The following is a 23,332-nucleotide window of genomic DNA, read 5'->3' as shown; positions in this document are numbered from 1 at the left end:
TAAAAATAAAAAATAAAAAGTTAATATTGAAGGCTTACAGTTATACATATGAATATAATTAAAATATTTAAAATAAAAATTAAAAGAAGTTGAGCTACTTCCTGCATCGAGCCTTCAGTCATAAGTTCTGGAGCTGTGACACTTGAAGGGTACTCTGCCTGCTACCAAAAGAAAAAAAGGAAAGGAAAATAAACACCAAATGAGCCAGAAATCATTTGTTTAACAATGGAATCCTACTTGCAAGATATACTAGGGCACAGTGGTGGTACAAAGCTGGTGCAAATAACTAACCAGTAAGTGATTTGATTCCATTAGATGAAACCCATATTCCAAACTGCTTGGGTGACCAAGAACCTGAGACTAGATAGCCCAGGGGCCGTGGGTCAAATCAAATGATACTTTTCTAAATAAATTTTAAAAAGTAGTAACAAAGTGATTCACAATGGTATTCTGCTATGTTTATGAATCAGTGCCTTGTTCAGCCATGATCAGAGAAACCTTCGCCTATAGCAGATGGGAAGAAATACAGAGACCTACAGTCAGATATGTAGAGAGTGAGAGACCTGTGAATACTCATGCCCAAACATGATGTCTCTCATCGTATCTTTTCACTCTGAGCTCAGAGAACACTGTGGAAGAGAAGGTAAAAAGAACATAAGAGCCAGAATGGTTCAAGAAAACAAAAACCGGAGAATATACCCAAAAGATTCTCCAACATAGAACAAAGACACGTGCTCCATTATGTTCATAACAGCCTTATTTACAATAGCCAGAAGCTGTAAAGATCCCAGATGCCCTTCAACAGAGGAATGGATACAGAAAATGTGGTACATCTACACAATGGAGTACTAGTCAACTATCGAAAACAATGGCTTCTTGAAATTCATAGGCAAATGGATGGAACTGGAAAATATCCTGTTATTAATAATTAAGGTAACCCAATCACAGAAAACCACATATGGTGTGCACTCATTGATAAGTGGATATTAGCTCAAATGCTCGAATTACCCAAGATTCACAGACCACATGAAACTCAAGAAGGGAGACCAAAATGTGGGTGCTTCACTCCTTCTTTAAAAGGGGAACAAAAATATCCTTAAGAGGAGATAGGGAGGCAAAATTTAGAGCAGAGTGAAGGAATGGCGATTCAGAGCCTGCCCCACATATGGCCCATATATTTATAGCTACCAAAACTAGATAAGATTGATGAAGTTAAGAAGTGCATGCTGACAAGAACCGGATATAGATCTCTCCTGAGAGACACAGCCAGAACATGTCAAATACAGAGGCGAATGCCAGCAGCAAACCACTGAACTGAGAATGGGACTCTCGTTGGAGGAAGTAGAGAAAGGACTGAAAGAGCTGAAGAGGCTTGTGACCCCATAAAAACAACAATGCCAACCAACCAGAGCTTCCAGGGACTAAACCATTGCCCAAAGACTATACATGGACTGACCCTGGGTTCCAACTGCATAGATAGCAGTGAATAGCCTTGTTGGAGCACCAGTGGAAGGTGAAGCCCTAGGTCCCGCCAAGGCTAGACCCTCAATTTAGGGGAATCTTAAGGGGATATTAGAAGGTGGATGGGGAGGGGAGAACCCATATAAAAGGGAGTGGTAAGGGATAGGGGACTGGTGGGCAGGAAACCGGGAAAGGGAATAACATTTGAAATCTAAATAAGAAATACCCAATTTAATAAAAATGGGAAAAAAAGAGAAAGAAAACAAAACCCTGTAAATGAATATGTGCAAAGTTTATATGAACTCACCAAGAGGGAAGCAGCATGCAGAGGAACTGCCTGGGTCAGTATGAGGTTCTCTGTTTTTGTATACATTTTAGTGTAGTGTTTTTATGGAACTTCCTAGTCTATGGAACAAGTGGGTCTCTGACTCTCGTGACTTCTTTTTGGCTCTTTCCCTCCTGTTGATCTATCATATCAAACTTCAATGTGATGGGTTTTCTTATATTATTATACTACGTCTTGGTTTTTTTTTTATCTCTTAAAATACTTTTCTAATGAGAGATAGAAATCGAGTAGATATGGAGGGGTTGTGTTGTGGGGAGGAACTTGGAAGAGTAGACAGAGGGAAAATTTTATTCAAGATGTATTATATTAGTAACAAATCTATTTTCACTAGAAGTGAAACAAGAAAATTATCTTGCAAATCATACTTCCACTATGAATTGTTACTTAGTATTGTCATATGTGGGGTTGGATCAGTATGGAGGTAGAGAGGGTCTGGAAGCAGATGAAGTAGAGTCAGAATGAATATATTTAATGAAAAAATACCCAAATCATGAGTATTTACTTGCCTCTGAGTATTTCCTTCTATAATTTCCTGCTTCTACAATTTTAACCTACACAATTTTACAAAATCATTTTCAGAAGTTGTTATCAATAATTAAACTTCATCTTTAGAAAATATTATTGGTTTTTACAAATCTAAAACAGGAGGATGGTATTATAAATCAATAGAATATTGTAGAATACATTATAACTTCTGCAGATCTGATTGCTATCTCAAGGCTATCTTGTTTATATTTTCTTGCTTGGAACTCCATATTTTGTTTTACATTTATTGATTAGAATTTTAAAATTCTCTGCATATGAATGTTTTGACTGCATGTGTGTATTTATAGCATGTGTGTGACAGCTGAGGTCCAAATACATTGGATCACCTGAAAATATTATTATAGGTGGTTATGAGATACCATGTGGGTGTTAAAAATCACACATACATTCTTGCAAAAACGCCACAGTGCTCTTAAGTGATGAGACATTTCTCTAGTCTTCTCTCTTTTTAGTTTTATTTTTTGAACTTAAAAGCATATCATTTCTACAATATGTACAAATGTTAAATACATATGCAAAAATATTTTCTATTATCTTCTCTAATACACTTTTCAAGAAGTATGTGCATTTTTACACTCTGCTTTTCTTACCAAAATAGGGAACAAAGAAATAAGTAAAACTATGGGGAAGTCAATGGGGATGTTGAGGAACAGGTGTGGGGAAGGACAGGAGAAATGGCTAGATAGGTATGAAATTGAATGGAAATTTGCATCTAACAGGAGTGAGGAGGTCAGGGGCATCTCCAGGACTAGACAGAGACCTGGGGTAAGGGAGATCACCAAGAATCAGAGTGGGTGACCTTAGCTGTGACTCACAGCATTTGGGATATGGAAGGCCACCTCCTGTAGCCAGGAAGGAACCCCAGTGGAGTGTTAAAGACACCAACCCACCCACAAAACCTTCTAGCCAAAATTTATCCTGACTAAAAAAAATACAGGGACAGGAACAGACTGAGTGAATAGCCAACCAATAATTGGCCCAACCTGAGACCCATCTCATTATAAGCACTAGTCTCTGAGATTAATAATGATAGTGTGTTATGCTTGCAGTCAGGAGCATATTGTCCTGTGAGAGTCTCTAACCAGCTTTTGACTTAGATACAGATAACCACAGTCAAACATTGGATGGAGATTGTGGACTCTTATGGAATAATAAGATGAAGGACTGGGGGCCCTCACAGGGATAGGAACTCCACAGGAAGACCAACAGAGTCAACTAACCTGGACCTTTGGGGCTCTTAGAGTCTGAGACACCAACCAAAGAACATACCTGGGCTGGACCTATGTGGAGCTTGGTCTTCCTGTGGGTCCTGAACAACTGCAATGGGGTCTATCCCAAAAGCAGTTTCGTGTTAGTGGGATATGTTCTTCTAACTGGGCTGTCTTATCTGGCATCAGTGAGAAAGGAAGCACCTAACCTTGAGGAGACTTGAAGTGCCAGGATGGGGCTTTACTCAGTGGGATCCCCACCTGCTCAGAGGAGAAGGGGAGAGGAGATGGGAGATGGATTGTGAGACGTGGTGACCAGGAGGGGTCAATGAGCAGGATGTAAAGTGAGTAAGAAAAAAGTTAAATTAAATTAAAATTTAAAATTTTCTTCAGCCAAAAGGAAAAGAGAGAAATAAGTAAAGTAGAAAAAAGTTAAGATTGTATTAACTCTTTGTTAATAAGTTGCTAGTATTTTAAATTGAGCTGGATACAATAATTGTTAATGTCTGGGTGCTGACCATTACAGATCACATGGCCTCATGTACTGTGAGATATAATTCATGTCAGGTGATTATTCTGTGTTGGGACACAGATATAGCATTTACATTAAAGGAAAATAATCAACTCATGTTAAAGTCATAGACTATCATACTAGTGTTGCTTCTGAGTTCTATTATTCACAATTTTCTCATAATTTCTATTAGTTGATATTAAGTGTATATAGATACAAAAGGATAGGACCCGATGCTTAAGGACTTTACAGTTTGACAGACTATTTGATTTCTTTCATCTCTGAAATAATCTAAAGGACAACCTTTAAGTTTTCGCTCAAGCAGCAATGTCAAGACTGAATCCTCTATGTTAAAATGGTCTTCAAGATTCTTTCACATATTATAAAGATACATGATGTCCTTCAACCTTGAGAAAATTTACATTTGTTTTATTGCATATGATATAAACCATAGATTTTGGCCCAGGCTTTTAATCCCAGTGTTTGGGAAGCTAAGTCGGAATGATTGCTGTAAATTCAAGTGCAATATGGCCTATGGAAGGAAATAGGAAAGATTTGCCTCCTGCTCTCCTCAAATGGTATATACAGACAAACTCAAGATGATTAGGATAAGTAAACAACAAACATTAAAATTAGAATATACCTTTAAATATCTTTCATAAAATGTTTTCCTTGAGAAATTGTCTTTGCTACTTTATTTCTCAAAGAATACACATTTCATATATGTAAGTGTAAGAATTTCTTATTTAAGAAGCTAGTTACTATGTTTTGTTGGTACCCATGCATATTGCCCAAATTAAGGAAACATCAGATTCCACCCTTTTTACAGCACTGTTCTCTTTCTCAATACAGTGTTACATAAAACCGTTATCAGATAGGAAACAAATAAATAAGTCAAAAGCAAAATAGCACCAATGGGCACATAAAAATCTTATTTTTTTAAAAAAAATATTGAGTATAAAAGACAAAAAAGTTATAAAAGTCTCTCTAGTGCCAGAATGAAACCTTTCAGAAAAAAATAGAACTTCATTATATAAAGAGTAAAATCTTTCTGATCACAGTAATAAAAAGTACTCTAAATACTCAAGCAAGTGTAAAAGTGCAAATGCGTCATAATCTCATGCAGAAAGAAATCTTAAAATCCCAGGGGTATACGGATCAGTCTCCCAGGCTGATCACATCTCAGGGATACCTCTATAAACTCCAGCAGTAACAAAGGAGGGAGCTGTGGTTTCTTTGTCTTGCATCCTGAGACCATGCTGATGGCTTGACCAGAGTGGCAATGCTAGCATGCTTTGCATCAACTTCCAGAACCACTATTCTTTCTCTCAGAGGTGGACTGGAGTTGGATACAAGCAGAAGTGTGGCCACCACTGGATGGACTACTCCATAAAGAACAGGACATGTCTATTTTCAGATTTTTCACAGAAGCGATTCACAGTGATCTATTTAAGGTACATTTCAACATTTTCAGAGATGATTTTGAATTTTACAGAGTAATTTATATGTGAATAGTGTTTGTTAGGCTACCGTGTTTAAAGCAAACATTGACTATCATTGCATAGCTGTGTGCACAGATTTTCATGCACTCAGTGCTCAGAGTTCACATCATTAGTGTGAATACTATGATTGTGGGTTACCAGTGTTTAAAATAATGAATTCAGAGCTCAGAGATCTGCACTTGCCAACTAGTAACTACCCAGTACCCCCAAATCAGTTGTCTAGCTGAACTTTTTCCTTCTTCCCTTCCTTTTTCCTTTACTCCTTCCTCTCTCCATCCTTCCCCTTAAACATTTGCTTCCTTATGTCTAATGAAATTAAACATATTTTCTATTTGTCATCTTGAAGTTGAAAGCAAATAACAGAGAAATGGAACAAATGCTAATCTTCTATTATCTCTCCAACAGAGGCTTATTTGTTCTTTGTAAAAGTAGATAACACTAGCGTTCTTACTGTTCTGATATTATGGAATAGAAAATAGTTTTATTTTGTAGCTGGGTAAATAATGATAACAATGGAGACTAGTTAGTTGGTGTGCTGTCTATACTACATAATGATTAATAATGAATGTAAGATGTCTTTTTCCCATAACTACATGCTAGGCATGATGCAGAGGACACTAAACCAGGAAGAGTGATTAAGTTAAAGTGAAGTCTGCTGGTTTAAGTATGTCTACTTGATTTTCTCTAGGTGGCAGAGAATTGTTCAGAGAATTCAATTAGATGAACATCTTAACTGCTTCAGTGCTCATGGTTGTGATTTGCTGTTTCTTAAAATTAACACAATCACTCAGACATCAAAAGAGAAGTTTCCAAAATTTATTAGTAAGGCAGTGAGACAGGACAGTGAAAGTTGTTTTCTATATGCCATTGCAGTAAGACAAGCAAAGCTGAAACATTAGGGAAAAGTGGCAGTGACACAAGGGTCACTACTCTGAAGACACTATATGTTCCACAGAGTGGCTGAAAATAGTTTGCTCAGTTACACATTAGGGATGTTTTTACTGCTAGATAATAATCTTAGGTGAAAACTATGTTGCACTTGTAGAAATTTAACATGAAATACAGTTTCAAGTTTTAAAATTGTGATTATTATTGGTGATAATATTTAGTTTTTTCATTTGAAATTGATTTAAAAACAACTACTTAAAATGTCAACATTTTGGTTTTCTAATTTATTTTTATTGGACATTTTATGTATTTATATTTCAAATGTTATCCCCTTTCCCCTCTCTCCCATGCCCCTCTCTTCCCCCTGCTTCTATGAATATGCTTTCACTCCTACCCATCTACTCCCACCCCACCACCCTGGCACTCCCCTACACTGGGGAAAAAGCCTTCACAGGACCAGAGGCTTCTCCTGCTATTGATGCTGGAGAAGGCCATCCTCTACTACATATACGGCTGGAGCCATGGGTCCCTCCATGTACTCTTTGGTTGGTATTTTAGTTCCCAGAAGCTCTGGTGGGGTCTAGTTGGTTGATATTGTTGTTCTTCCTGTGGGGTTTGCAAACCACTTCAGCTCATTCAGTCCATTTTTACTAATTCCTCTGATGCTTCTGACTATTTTAATCACTTTAGAGTAAACAAAGGCATTCCATTATTTTACACTATATTATTACAACCAAAACCTCTGTTGCTAAAACAATGCGAAGGAAACAATGGGCAATGTGGACATCATGACACAGGGAGGCTCACTACGCAAGTTCACTGCTCCATGACATGGCTCAGTCACTACAGTTTTACAGTGTAGGACCCTGAGCAAGACAACAGATAAAACCCAGTTGCTTACAGTCTGTACTTGTTAAAGACAAACAGAAATGGAATGTTTGGGGGAAAATATAGAGAAAATGAGTTGGTTCCTGTATCAGAATATGAAAATAAATTCAGCAAGTAGAGAAAATTATGAGGTCGAATTTATGATATTGACATCTGGGAAAAGATTGTAATGTTGTAAAAACACAAGTAACATTGTACATGTAGAGCAGTTATATTTAGTAATATATTATATATACATATATGAATATATATACATATACATATATGCATTGGACAACAATTAATATAAAGAAAGACCACAAATTTGAAAAAGAACAAGGATGGTTATGTGGTAGAGTACAGAGGGTAAAAAGTGGAGAGAGGAAATGATATAATTATGCTGTAATCTCAAACTTAAATATGTAATTTTTTAAGGAAAAATTACTGCTAGGTGCTGTGTTGTTAGCCTGTTGTTTTCATGATTGCTAGTGAGAGCTTTGCAAGGCACAGAGCGCTTCGTAGAATTTGCAGGAAAATAGATTTTATAACTTTTAATTGTAATGTTTAATTTTAAAAATTTGGTTCATAATAACAAAATTCATGTGATCAATAAGGTATCATTTTATGTTCCTTTTTATGATATTAAATACATTTAAATATTCAATAGTGAATATTTAATTTTCCTGGTTTTCCATTTAATTTACTATTACAAAACTTAAAGTTTTCATACTATTAATGCTTTATTAAATGTATTGTATACATTTCTATATTGCATGCATTATAATATTTTTTAGCTTATACTAGACTTACATAGTCACCTTGTTTTGACTAGTTTGGATATTTTTCTGTCTTTAGCATTTTGAAAATGTATTACATTCTAATGTAAACTTTTTCTTCTTATTTTATTTTAGAATATAATTTATGGCTGGGATTCCTAATACAAAAATAATATAAACAAGTTTGTGCCTCTTAATTTGTTTGCTGATTTATTCCCCTAATTATTATTTAAGTGGATTGATTTTATAAAAATTGGAATAATTTTTAAAAAGTGGTTGTTTTCATTTTTGTGTATGGGTGTATGTATGGGTCTGTTTGATGTATGTCATTTTTTTCAGAAGTCCACAATATCTAGAAGAAGAAAGTGTACCCCTGAATGTGGGGTTATAGAGGGCTGTAAATACTCTAATTGGGTGCTAGGAATAAACTTCATGTCAACAGAAAGGACAATAATTGTTCATTGAGCCATCACTCCAAGCTTCTAAAATGTGATTTTTTTAAGCTGATAATTTTTCTTTTGGTTGATTCAACTTTCATAAGCAGATGTACACAGAGCCTGTTTAACTATTCAACATTCTATATTCAAAATATTTTTTATTGATAGTTTGCAGAATGTGTTGGAAAAGAAAGAAAAGAAAGAAACATGGATTTGGCTTGGTGTGGTGACACAAACTTGCAATCCCAGTGTCTAGAGATAGAGGAAAGAAGATCTGAAATTTACAATCATCCTAGGCTAAGTGGTATGTTGGAGTCCTGCCTAGACTACATCATACCTTTTCACCCTTCCTCTACTGCCTTCCCCTACCAGAAAAACAAAATCTACTGGTTTGTCTTTCATGGACCCAAAATTTGAAATCTGTTAGATCAATAAATAGTGCATGGCTGTTCTACAGACAGCCTGTCCCTGCTTGTTTAATAACAGAAAGTGAGCTGTTTGTCTTTCTACTTAACATTTTATTTCACCTAGTTTTAGCCTACCACATGACAGTATATACAGTTACAGGATATATCTCATACCACTTCACTTATTTCAACTGCTCTGCTGTTCTGAATACTCTTGTCAGTTATATGATATATACATGAACTCACAAGACTTAATGAAACATTTTATTTATATTTAGTTTAATTTTCAGCTATAAACACTTTTGTATTGTAGGATTAAATCTATGCTCCACCTTGTGTTCAGGTCAACTATCTTTTAAATGGTAATTTAAACCTTGTCATAAGCCATGATTACAGTATACTTATTTCCCATAGTGGATGTGTTAACATGAGTTTTCTTACTTGTTTCACTGAATAGATGATGGCGTCATTTTGTTTGCAACCAACAAGCATTGAAAATTTTAATTAAAATTAGAATAATAAAGCTCATTTCACTTAATGTTAAAATTAATACAGGGATATGTTTTCTTTGGAACTTCTCAGTTGTTTTCTTCTTACATGAAGGCTCATGTAGGACTACCTGTCTTGCGCCAATAATTTTAAAGCACATGAGAAAGTACTGAGCATGTAACAGCAAAAGTTGAGGGTTTATATCTCAGTGTATGTCTCAAGACTGTAGCGTAGTTTCTATTTTTCCCTTTCACTTTCATTGTGTGAAATACTGAGTTTCATTCTACCATTTGTGCATGGATATCATACCTTGCTGTTTTCTTTCGAAAGTGATTCTTTTGTTCATACTGCTTTAGCTCTGAATGAAACTTGTAAACTAATCAGTGATCATCTCATTTTATTGTAAGTGATTAATGCCTGATCCATTGATTTTACAGGGTTTGCTTCAGACCACTGTTTCTTTGGCTATACTATGTCAGTGGCTAGAGTTCATAGTATACACGCGACTGAAGAATTGAATTCAGGTCATCATGTAAATAATTGTTGTTAAATAAATGAATTGTCAGGTGATAGGTTTATAAACATGTGAAGTAATGTTTACTTGTTTCAGATGTAAGTCTTTGAAATATTTCATTTCCTTCTCAGAACACCGTGGTCTTATATACATATATGTTTGTAACTGTAGGCATTTATGCACACAAATACATAAAGATGAATATGCATATACATGTATATATTCACTCATAAAAATATTTTACAGGAAAAGATACAGACACATTTTGGATTATGAATGCCAAGAAAAATGAATCTGGAAGCTGGAAGATTTACACATATTTGTGGAATTATATTCTGTGGGTAAACAATAGAATGTCTTTTAAATTAATTACACCTAGAAATGAAAATGAATGCTACCATGAGTGACATTTTAATATTTTCAATTTGACCGTATAATTACTAGGCATGAGCAGGTAAAGTGCTATAGCTTTATCATGCATTCTTTTTTAATTATTATTTTATTTATTCACATTTCAAATTTTATACCCTTCCCAGTTTCCCCTCCACAACCCCTCATCCCCTCCCCCTTCCTACTGCCTTTCTGGGCCTGCTTCCCCACCTGCCCACCCACTCTTACCTCAGCATCCTAGCATTTCCCTACCTCAGGTTTTCGAGCCTCCAAAGGACCAAGGGGCTTTCTCCCATTGATGCCAGATAAGGCAATCCTCGGCTACACATCCAGCTGTAGTTATGCCCCCCCCAATATATACTCTTTGGTTGGTGGTTTAGTCCCTGGGAGCTTTGGGGTATCTAGTTGGATGATATTGTTGTTCTTCCTATAGGGTTGCGAACCTACAGTCTTTGCTCTAAGTTCTCCATTGCAGTCTCTGTGCTCCGTCCTATATTTGGCTGTGTACATCAGCATCTGTATTGGTCTGGCTCTAGCAGAGCCTCTCAAAAGATAGCTATGCCAGGTTCCTGACAGTAAGCATTTCTTGGCATCAGCAATAGTGTCTGGGTTTGGTGTCTGCAGATAGGATGGATCCCTAGATGGGTCAGTCTCTGTATGGCTTTTTCTTTAGTCTCTGTCCCACTCTTTGTCCCTGCATTTCCTTTTGCCAAGAAGAATTCTGGATTAACATTTTTGAGGTGGGTGGGTGGCCCCCATCCCTCAAGCAAGGGGCGTGCCTATCCACTCTATATGGTCTCTATAGGTTATATCTCCCCTTTGTTGGATATTTCAGCTATTGTCCTACTTATTGGGTCCTGTGAACCTCTTGGGTCCCTGACATCTAGGATATTCTAGTGACTAGCCCTAGGTCCCCCTCACCCACTGCTACACACCTAATTTCAAATTCCTGATGCTCTGTACTTCTCCCGCATGTCCACCCACATCTGAACTGGTACCTCTTTTCCCTCTCCTGCTCTCTCCTCCCAGATCACTTTCTCCTTATACTTCCCATAAATTATTTTCATCTCTCTTCTGAATAGGACTGTAGCCTGCAAACCACACTTTGGTGTGATCTTTTTTCTTGGATTTCACATAGTCGTTAAGTTGTGTCATGGGTATTCTGAGCTTCTTTCTGGCTACTATCCACTTATCAGTGAGAACATACCATGTGTGTTCTTTTGTGACTAGATTACCTCTCTCAGGATGGTATTTTTAAGTTCTATCTATCCCATTTGCCTGTGAATTTTATAATGTCATTGTTTCTAATAGCTGAGTAGTACTCCATTGTGTAAATGTACCACATTTTCTGTATCCATCCATTCCTTTGTCAATGGAGAAGTGCTCCTCTTTCTCCACATCTTTGCCAGCATCTGCTGTCAACTAAGTTTTTGATCTTAGCCATTCTGACTAGTGTAAAGTGAAATCTCAGGATTGTTTGAATTGCATTTCCCTAATAACTAAGAAAGTTCTCAGCCATTCGAGATTCCTCAGTGTGAATTCTCTGTTTAGCTCTGTTCCCCATTTTTAAATAGGGTTATTTGGTTGTTGGGAGTCAAACTTCTTGAGTTCTTTGTATATTTTAGATGTTACTATTCTATCAGATGTAGGGTTGGCACAGATCTTTCCCCAATCTGTGGATTGCAGTATGTCCTGTTAACAATGAGTTGTTATAAAATTCAAAGCATGCATCTTGGCAAGTTAGTCAGAAGACTCTAAATAATAGTTGAGAGGAAATTTGTCCTTTTAAGCTTTGTGTTGTCAAATATTTTCACTTGGAGCTGACTTGTTCATGACTTTCTGATTCTTCATCATTGACTCCATTACCTTTATCAGGATATATTACTTGCATAAGGACAAAGGATAACAATGTTTTAAGCTTTATAGAAAAAGTGAGACTAGAGAAATACTTCCCTTCCAAGAAGTTCTTACAAAGGAAAATAAAAAAATCACTGTTCACCCTGTTGATTGAGTGGTGAGATCACAGATGTCACAGCTTGTGTCTCTAAAGTCCTAGTAAAGCTACTTTTGTTTGATCATAACAATTTTGTTGTTGACTTTTGCAGAAATGAAATACAGGTTTCTACCCCTGATGACTATGATTAGGACTTTAAGTCTAGAATAATTGCCTTTTTGTTTGGTTGGTGTTTTGCTTGTTTTTGTTTTTTGTTTTTGTTTTTGTAGTGTTTTAAGAGTATACTGCAGACTTTTTTCTTTTATTAAGTAAAAATAAATTCAATGGAAATTCAAATAAAATTCACACTGTTAGTATACTTGAATCCATGATTTTCAAGTATGACCTAAGTTTCCTCTTGCATCTTGTTTCATTAGATATGAAAGAATTCTGGTCAGTCAAGGAAGAAATAAATTCTGGTCATCATTTACATCAAGAATAGTTTAAACTGAATTTTCATATTCTGCTTCAGGTACCCGATAAATACTGATGAAATATGACTGATCAAATACAGGCTTTTGTTCTCCTCTCACCCAAGTGAATGTTTTATCTCCAATAATTAAATTGTGGCTATTTAAAATATTCAATCAATTGTATCAGCTTCAACATTATATGTTATATAAATATAAGAAAGTATATGTTTAAAATGTTATATTATTTTTAAATTGAAAACTAATAAAAAGGACCAGCTTGTACATGGTAATTTTATAAACTTGAATGACATATTCTTTTCTCATAATTTCAGAATTACATGAACAGATTTTAATTCATCATCTTCTTAAGAATCATGCTAAACCAAAGCTATATCAATGAATTCATTCTCCTTGGATTTTCACAGAACTCAAAAGTTGAGAAAATATTGTTTGTTATATTTTTGTTGATCTACCTGGCAACGATTGGGGGCAACATGATTATTGTGGTGACCATCATCTACAGCCCTGCACTACTGGGCTCCCCCATGTACTTCTTCTTGATATTCTTGTCCTTCCTGGATGCATGCACATCTTCCACTGTCACACCCAAGATGATGGTAGACTTCTTCTATGAGAGAAAGACTATCTCCTTTGAATGTTGTATGACACAACTGTTTGCTGTCCACTTCTTCACTGGGATGGAGGTGATTGTCCTGTCAGCAATGGCTTATGACCGCTATGTAGCCATTTGCAAGCCCCTTCACTACTCTTCTATCATGACCCGGAGGCTCTGTGGTATTTTGGTGCTGTTGTCCTGGGCTGGAGGTTTCTTACATTCTATCATACAAATTATCTTTACTTTGCAGCTGCCCTTCTGTGGACCCAATATCATTGATCACTACATGTGTGACTTGTTCCCATTACTGAAGCTTGCCTGCACCGACACACACATTTTTGTCATTTTGGTGTTTGCCAACAGTGGGTCTATCTGCATCATAATCTTCTCTATTTTGCTTGTTTCCTATGGTGTCATCTTGTTCTCTCTGAGAGCCCACAGTTCTGAAGGCAGACGTAAAGCTCTTTCTACTTGTGGATCCCACATTACAGTTGTGCTTTTGTTTTTTGTGTCATGCATCTTAATATATGCTCGACCTACAGCCTTCTCCTCTGAGAAAAATGCACTTGTATTTGCAACCATCATAACACCACTGCTCAATCCTATGGTTTACACTTTCAGGAATAAGGAAATGAAGAATGCCATCAGGAAAATGTGGAAGAGATTGATAGTGGTTTCTGGTGATTATTAACAAATTATACTTACAATGTTTTGGTGATAGACCAGTAGGTAAGAGCATTTGTAGTGCAAACATGAACTATATTTATGACTCACAACATCCATGGGAGAAATCAGTTATGGTAGCTCAGTTTTAATGCAATACTGGTGAAGTCATATATTATTGAGCCCAATGACTCTTCCCAAACCAGTGTGGCCAAGGTTAATTGGAGACTTTGTCTTAAGTAAATAAGGCAGCAAGAAATAAATGAACGTAGTCAGTGCCTTTCTGTGACTTTTCATGCATGTGAAAAGGAACATAAACTATCCACCCCTCATTTGTACACACATGCATACACTACTTACACATGTACACAAACAGCACACACAGACATTCATGTGAAGAATCAATAATTACATTTCTAAACTAATCTAAGTACACAATAGGGCACTATTTACTAGGACAATTATTTTTAATCGGTCATTATTTGAAAAGGAAAGCATCAATTTCTGTAGAATGCATTTACATTGGGAGTGGCAAAACTGCTTCTCGGATCACAGTTCATTTTGACATCCTAAGTCATCGGGGAATGCAAATCAAAACAACCCTGAGATTGCACCTCACACCAGTTAGTATGGCTAAGATCAAAAGCTCAGATGACAGAAGATGCTGGTGAGGGTGTGGAAAAAGAGAAACACTCCTTCATTGTTGGTGGGATTGCAAGCTGGTATAACCACTCTGGAAATCAGTCTGGAGGTTCCTAAGAAAATTGGACATAGTGCTACCTGAGGACTCAGCTATACTAGTTGTGGGCATATTCCCAAAAGATGCTCCAACATATAATAAGAATATGCTTCACTAAGTTCATAGCAGCCTTTTTACAATAGCAAGAAGCTAGAAAGAACCAAGATGTCCTTCAACAGAAGAATGGATACAGAAAATGTGATACATTTACACAAAGGAGTACTACTCAGCTATTAAAAATCAATAGCTTCATGAAATTCTTAGGAAAGTGGATAGAACTAGCAAATATCATCCTGAGTGAGGTAATCCAGTCACAAAAGAACACACATGGTATGCACTCATTGATAAGTAGATATTAGCCCAGAAGCTCAGAATACCCAAGATACAATTCACAGACCATATGAAGTTCAATAAGAAGGAAGACCAAAATGTGGAGGCATCAGTCCTTCTTAGAAAGGTGAACAAAATACTCACATGAGGATGTGCAGGGACAAAGAGTGGAGCAGGAAGTGAAGGAAAGGCCATCCAGAGACTGCCCTACCTGTCTATCAATCTAATATGCAGTCACCAAACACAGTCACTATTGCTGATGCCAAGAAGCGCTTGCTGAGAGGAGCCTGATATGGGGCTCTCTTGAGAGGCTCTGCCAGAGCCTTACTGATACAGATGAGGATGCTTGCAGCTAACCATCAGAATGATCACTGTGACCCCTATGGAGGAGTTAGAGAAAGGACTGAAGGAGCTTAAGGGGTTTGCAACCCCATAGGAAGAACAACAATATCAACCAACTAGACTTCCCAGAGCTCCCAGGGACTAAACCACCAACCAATGGGGTGACTTAGGCTCCAGCTGCATATGTAGCAGAGGATGGTATTGTTTGCCATCAGTAGGAGAAGCCCTGGATCCTGTAAAGGCTGATTCCACAGTGTAGGGCAATGCTAGGATGTTGAGATGGGAGTGGGTAGGCAGGAGGGAGAGTAACCTCATAGAAGAGGTTGGGAGAGGGGTAGGTACTGGAAAAGGGGATAACGTTTAAAATTTAAATACATAAACGGTAAAAATATCTGAAAATTGCCTTTTTCCAAAGATCTACACATATTCACATTCTCACATTTGCTACTGACAATGTACTTCCAAACATTTATTGAGCGTAGTCAACTGTGGAGGAGCAGGTGATTAGCATTGCAGAGGCAAACACTGGAGCTCTCTGAGTTCAAAGCAAGTCTTTCTCTACACAGCAAGTTCCAGGCCAACAAGGTTATATAATAAGACCTGGTCTCAAATGTGGAAAAAAAGCCTTTAAAGAAGTACAGTGTGTGGAAAAAAAAACCCAATTGAATATTAGCATAAAAGTTATAATTCCTTAAAACTAAAAAATATATTATTGAATCTTACCATTCCTAAATGTTCAGCATAAAACTGAAATGGAAAGCTGAAACTGTTAACAGAATTAGCAAATTCTGATATTTAACCTAGTGTAAATAAAAACAGGGCAGTAGTTTTCAGTATTTATTTCTTGACTTAAAAATATTTTTGTTGGGGTTTGAATTAAGGTTATTTGAGGCTGTAATGAATCTGCAAAACAGTTATGAAAACATCTGTTGTTAACACTTATCAAAAAGGAAATTTGCCACCTATTGTTGGAAGGAATACATGAATGCCTGCTGCCTTCCTCAATTTTTACAGAGAAGTTACAGTATACCTCAGATGTTTTTCTGAAGAAAAAACTGATGCTGTTTTGCATTGCCTTGAACATAATGACTTGGATCATGGTTCTCTATTAACTCTGAACTTTTAATTGTTACAAAAGGATTTGTAACTGTTACCCTGAAGTCAGGTCCTTACGCCTGCACAAGTGCAGCATTCCAGTGTGCCTTTCTTCTCCAACCCCACTACACTGAAAACCTCCAAACAAAGAAGTGGCACTAAAAGCTCAGTTTCATATTTCTGGCAGTTGATGCAAATAATTCTGGTATGATCAAACAAGTACCCTCATAGGTGCCCATCTTCCGACAATACTCGGCACAATCCCAATTCCTGGCTGATATGTCATGAACCCTTTCTGGAATCTGTAAAACCTCTCTGCCTTAACTCTGTGCCCAATTTTCTCTGGCCTCCTTCACTGAAAATGGTGAGCTTGCCCTGGTTGATCCCAATAAACCTGCTTTTATATTTGTTTCATTTGATTTGATCTTGCTGATTACATCGGCAGAGATACTGATTATCTGGGAAGGAAACAATAGTAACAATAAGAAAGAACCTTGATCTGCAGTGTGCATCTTGTGTTCTCTGTCCTTGAGTTCTCAGTTTCCCATTTCAGTTCTTTCACTTCCTACAGGAAAGGTCATTTGCTCAAACCCTCATCCTTTTCTCCTGGTACATCATTACCAGAATCTGCAACTGAATATTCAGGATTAAAATAATAAAGCATAAGGTTTGTTTTTTATGTATAATGAAGCAAAATATACCTGTTTTGGATACTATACTATAGTCAAAATAAATTATTTCATTTTTTTTCAAACATTGGATTAGCAGTTTCATTAATCAATCAAACCACTGATTTCAGATGCTCATTTTATAAGCTAATTCTTGGGAATGAACAACGTTGAAGTAAAAGATCCTTACAGGGCAAGGACATCAAGAAGATGCGTCTCCTTTTAGTCTCATGGCAAGGAGGTTAGGTGGGAAAATCATCACACTTAACTCAAAAATATTGGTTTGATTCATATCTTAATTTTTATAAATTTCCAATGGGAATGCGATACCATGTCGTGAATCTGTAGGCTCTTGCCCTTTGACCTTTGCCATGGAAAATTAAGGAGAGACAAACATGAGTATTTAGCAATTTTGTTAATAAAATTCAGTTGTCCTGACAGTGCTACTGAAAAGAAAAGCATGCTATACTAACTCACACTCAATGTGAAATTCAATTGATAACCTTCACAAAATAATAAATAACAAATAACAATAAATACAAAATAATGAATAGAATATGCACATATATTTCAATGTTTCATTAGGTTTATAAGATTAAACACTTGTGATTCTTTTTACATGAACTGGTATTGCCATGTGACAATAGTACCTAGTCATTTACTATGAAATCCTTCTACTTTGGCCTCTTCAGCTTATCTTACCAGGGTATGTCAATATAACCGGGTGACAGGGAGAAAATTTTTCTTCTTCAGGAAAAAAGCACTCAAATTGTTTATCAAATGCCAAATGTTCAGGCCTGAAAACGTACATATGAGTAACATTATGTAAACTGAGAGAGATATAGGTCAGAATATACATGAATATATATATGTATATATATACATATATATGTGTGTGTGTGTGTGTGTGTGTGTGTGTGTGTGTGCGCGCGCAAATAATTACAATGAGAAAAAGCACAAATGTGAAAGCCAGTAAGGAAGTGCATCTGCAAAGTTTTGAAGGGGAAAAGATTGAGGAGAAATAATGTATTCATATTATAATCTAGAGAATTAAAGAAAAAATAAAAGAAGTTTTCTTACCTCAAACACTGAATGGCCCTCTAAAGAATGATGGCATTCCATTCTGTATATTACTCAAGAAATGTAGCAATTGCAAAGTACATATTGACTTCTTTATCAGTCCATTAGATTTGATGTATATACTTTGTTTCTTCATGTTTTTATGAGGATAAATAAATTGGCATGTAGGTAGCATACACATTTGTATACATGAAGAGTGAAGGATGTTTGTGCTTTTGCACTTATATACAAATGTGTAAGATCACATTTTATATATTCATCTGTTGTTCACTAACATAATGTTTTGGAAAAGGTTCTAAAATGAGCTTTTAGATTTCTGTGTTAAACTAGACTTAACTGTTTTCTTTGAATTGGTGATTAAGTTACCACCACTGAGCCGACACTAGGTTAAAGGGCACTGAGATGCCTGATTTCTGACATGGATGCTAGAAATTGCAACTGATATCTTCTCTTTCTACAATATGGAGTGCTTTTAGCCACCAATCCATTTTCACAGCACTGTATGGGATAAATTTTAGTATTTATTGGAAACTGTAATAAGTTTCTTCCACATTTTCCTGATGGCATTCTTCATTTCCTTATTCCTGAAAGTGTAAACTATAGGATTAAGCAATGGTGTCAACACTGTGGTAAATACAACAGCATTTTTCTCAAAGGAAAATGCAGATATAGGTCGTGCATATGTTAATATGCATGGGACAAAAAACAAAATCACCACAGTAATGTGGGATCCACAAGTGGAGAGAGCTTTGTATTTCCCTTCAGAGCTGTGGGCTCTCAGAGAGAACAAGATGACGCCATAGGAGACAAGCAAGATAGAGAATATTATGATGCAGATAGACCCACTATTGGCAAACACCAAAACAACAAATAGGTGTGTGTCAGTGCAGGCAAGCTTTAGCAATGGGAACAAGTCACACATGTAATGATCAATGACATTGGGTCCACAGAAGGGTAGCTGCAACATGAAGATAATTTGTATGATAGAATGTAAAAAGCCTCCTGCCCAGGACACCATCACAAGATTGACACAGAGCCTCCGGTTCATGATTGAAGAGTAGTGAAGGGGCTTGCAAATAGCCACATAGCGGTCATAAGCCATGGCTGACAGGACAATCACTTCCATCCCAGTGAAGAAGTGGACAGCAAACAGTTGTGTCATGCAACATTCAAAGGAGATGGTCTTCCTCTCATAGAAGAAGTCTACGATCATTTTGGGAGTGACAGTGGAAGAAGTGCATGCATCCAGTAAGGACAAGAAGATCAAGAAGAAGTACATGGGAGAGCCCAGCACTGCAGGGCTGTAGATGATGGTTACAACAATTATCATGTTGCCCCCAATAGTTACCAGGTAGATTAACAAAAATACAACAAACAATATTTTCTCAACTTTTGAGTTCTGTGAAATTCCAAGGAGAAGGAACTCAGTGACACAGCTCTGGTTTTTCATGATTCATTAGATGATGTTGCAAGTGATATGTTCAACTAAATCTATAATTGTGAAAAATAAATACTTAATACAATTTGCAGAATTACTATAATGGTGTACCCTCAGGCAAAATTATCTTGATTTATTTTATTACTATAAAACCGAATAGTAGAATATTTTATAGTGTATAAGTACATAACATGTAGAATTGAAGTTAGAATAAATATTTGAACAAGATAAAATGGCCACATTTTTAATACTGGCATGAAATAATCTCCTGTCTGGTGGACGATAGAAACAATATAAATTTGAACAATCACTTTTTATAATTATCTTGGTATTTTTGAAGTGAAATGTTAAAAAAATATAGAAACTATATCGAGCTATGAACAAGAGGTCACAATTTAATAATCTTGTCAGATATTGCTTGCATTAGTCCAGGATGAGTAATCATCAGTTCCTAATCAGACCACTGCCTTATCTGGTATTAAGAGAGGAGCCAAAATATTCATGTGAAGATATGGTTGCACTACGAAGGATCTTGAAAAATCAAATGAATCAATCTATATACTCTGTTAAAGAAAAATCTGTCTGTCATGTGTTCAAAAATGTTGTAAATTAACTGTTGATTCATCATCTTAAAATGGTCCAGAACTTTATTAAAAAAAATACAGACTGCTCTCCTGAAAGCCAAATGAGATTAGTGAGACTACAAACTAATATAAGCTATTCAGGACTCATTCTTTATCAAAATTATGTGGCAAAGCTTATTAATTCTACTTTATTTGTTCAAAATGTAAAATGAAATTGTGAAGAAAAACAAAGGGTAGATGATTAATCTGGGATCTTAAGAGATTAAGGTGCCAATACCCAGGAGATCTCCAAAGAGACAACTGGGTAAAGACTAAGATTGTTTTTCTCAGTAAAAAGTTTAGAGTAACATTGTTTTTTCTGCCATTCCCCTCTGTTTGTAAAGGTTAAATAATGTTGCTTCTTTATTCACATGGGAAAGGCATCTTGATAAAGGCAACAGAATATATGTTGAAGAATCAAAAGGCAGGAACCAATCAGCAAGACATGGACACTAGTGGCAGCACATATCTCAAGAGAAACTACTCACTGAAGAAAATCTAGGCTCTTGAGACTTAAGTACTTGCTTAGTCTTTTATTAGTATGACTTTTTCAGAAAATAAAGTTTTTCAACATATATGACAAGAAATCTATATGAATTAACTATAAAACATGCTCATAAATGGTCTATCTGATCTCCAATGATGCAGAAGACCAAAAAAAATGTCAGTATTTGTCTCATGTGTTTCACTTGCACAAACAGATATAATAGTAATAAGGTCTTTATGGTGATCACATAAGTATTAATTATGAAACCAAAAAGTGTAGAAAGAGAAGTTAAGGACTAAGCAACCCTAACCAATGACATTCACCAGATAATTTTATTTCAGATATAACTCTTGATTTTTATAGACAAAACTGATACGTGTTGTTCTTCATATCTATTCACAAGGTAAAATACTTGATTTTGTACCTGCAAGACATAATGGTGTCAATGCATAGTATGTTATAATGTTCTTAATAATGGTAGAATATAAAGACCATCTTCTGAGGAAATAAAACAATAAAACAAAATATCACCCTGACTGATAGTTTCCAAAATAAATAAGATTTAATGCTAATTTTAAAATGAAGTTAAATTAGCTCTATCTTTTACATTCTATAAAAGGTGCACATTTGTTTCATTCAAAGTGACATTGTCATTTTTCTAATAAAACAAGTTTCACAACTTGTGTTAAAGCATAGAAAGTGAAGAGCACAATGTATTTATGCTGCTGCCATCATGAGGGTTATGATTTATTTAGGAGATATAAACATAAGGTGTCGTGTTAACTTTTAATATGAATTGAATTTTGTTGCATAATAGTTGAAAATTAATGTAAACCTAAATAATTATTTTGTTTGGATTTGCTTTCCTCTATCTTGGTAAGTGAATTCATGATGAAGCTGTGTGGACATATCAAGTGAATGAATACCAGTGAAACTTTGAAACCTTACATTTCATCTTATTTCCATAAATCTAAAATTAGACTTGATACAAAGTAAGCTAGAAATTTAGAAATTGTTTGGTTTCTACCATTAGAGTCTAGGATACATGTGGGAGTGGGAGAGAATCACAATATTCTGTTCATATGTATAAAATTCTTAAAGAATAAATAAAATTTTATTTTGAAAATAAGTAAAGAAATAGCTTGATATCTAAGTAGCCAGAATTATTGAGTGAACCATGACATCTTAAGATTCCTGATACATAAAACACCAAGTTGATAGGGTTTTTTGATTGTTTTGATGGGGTTTACATAGTTCTATATACCCCATGATGGATCAAACTCACCGGTAGCCTTGAATGAATTTGTACTCCTAATCCTGTGTCTCTACCTCCAAAGTACTGGGATTACAAATGTGTGCTGCCATACTCAACCCTCTTCATATTTTTATCATTGTATGATATAAACTATAAATCACACTGAACCAAAATCCATACTGACATCCACATTATGTTAAACAATGCTTGTGTATCTGAAAGAAAGGAAGAAAGTAGCATCAGTTGAATGGAGTCTTTTTACAGTTGCATTTTTAAAAGTATTTCTTTTTTCATACAATTTTTAAAAATATAAATATTAGAAAGTAGTTGCACAATATTTTATATCTTTGAAATGGCACTCTAGTCCCAAAATTATATTTTAAAAATAAAGCAAGTTGAGGAAATTTTACAATAGGATGTGTTATGGTGTCAAAATTCTGGGAAGGGAGGAACATTTATGATATTTAAATAAGACTACATCTAATGACTAACAATACAACACTGATAATATGCATATGTCAGGGTTGAAGCTTTTAACTATTAAGTCCGAAGAGCAGAGGAAATTAAATGTTCCTTTATAGGCATTTTACATGTCCATTTATAGACTTTGTAAATATATTCTGTAATCTACAAAGTATCACAAGATTTATAGACTTTATTTGAAATAACTAAGCTGTCATTATCAAAGTATTTAAAATTAAAAATCAAGATCAAAACCCAAAAAATGTATTATTTTAAGTTTCTGAAAACAACTGGAGGTCTGCAGACCACTTCCCAGATCACCAAAGAGCTCACTTAAAAAAGTACTTCACATTGACCACTTTGATGTGTTATTATCTTTCCATAATTGGCCATGCACTAGTCTTCATATTTATACATGCCCAATTATTTTTGGTTTCAATTCATATTATCATACAGAAACCAACTTATTTTCTCTATACTTTTAAAACGCTTCATGAATTCTTTACTCTAATAACTATACACTTGAATTTCTAGAATGATATAGGGTGTCACTAGCCAGTTCCTTGAGTAGTAACTTTGGGAAGTTTGTCTTCCTTTGCCCATCTGTCCACATAGTCCACTATTTTATCACCAAAGTTAATTGTAGCAACAGTTTATCTGCAGAGAACAGAAGATCTTTGTTAATATAAAATGTTATTTTGAAATATATTAAAAAATGAACACTTATTACAAATTATAATCATCAATTCAAATCTTATTTGAAATTATTCTTGGTAAAGTCCATTT

General features: G+C 35.5%; 2 protein-coding genes across 2 annotated transcripts; one reads left to right on the top strand and one right to left on the bottom strand.

Annotated features, from left to right (window-relative positions):
• Positions 1-13,086: 13,086 nt before the first annotated feature.
• LOC116900450 (olfactory receptor 4C15-like) lies at positions 13,087-14,055 on the top strand. Its single transcript, XM_032902191.1, is given in 1 exon segment — positions 13,087-14,055. A coding segment is annotated over 1 exon segment (969 nt).
• A 4,740-nt stretch (positions 14,056-18,795) lies between these two features.
• Positions 18,796-19,731, bottom strand: LOC116900449 (olfactory receptor 4C15-like). Its single transcript, XM_032902190.1, has one exon. It carries the CDS (start codon positions 19,729-19,731, stop codon positions 18,796-18,798), a length of 936 nt encoding a protein of 311 aa, XP_032758081.1.
• Positions 19,732-23,332: the final 3,601 nt, after the last annotated feature.

Source organism: Rattus rattus, chromosome 5 (assembly GCF_011064425.1).
Source record: "Rattus rattus isolate New Zealand chromosome 5, Rrattus_CSIRO_v1, whole genome shotgun sequence".
In the NCBI taxonomy this organism is placed as follows: Eukaryota; Metazoa; Chordata; class Mammalia; order Rodentia; family Muridae; genus Rattus; species Rattus rattus.
Note: the sequence above shows the minus strand (reverse complement) of the source record. Positions and strands in the feature narration are given on the sequence as shown.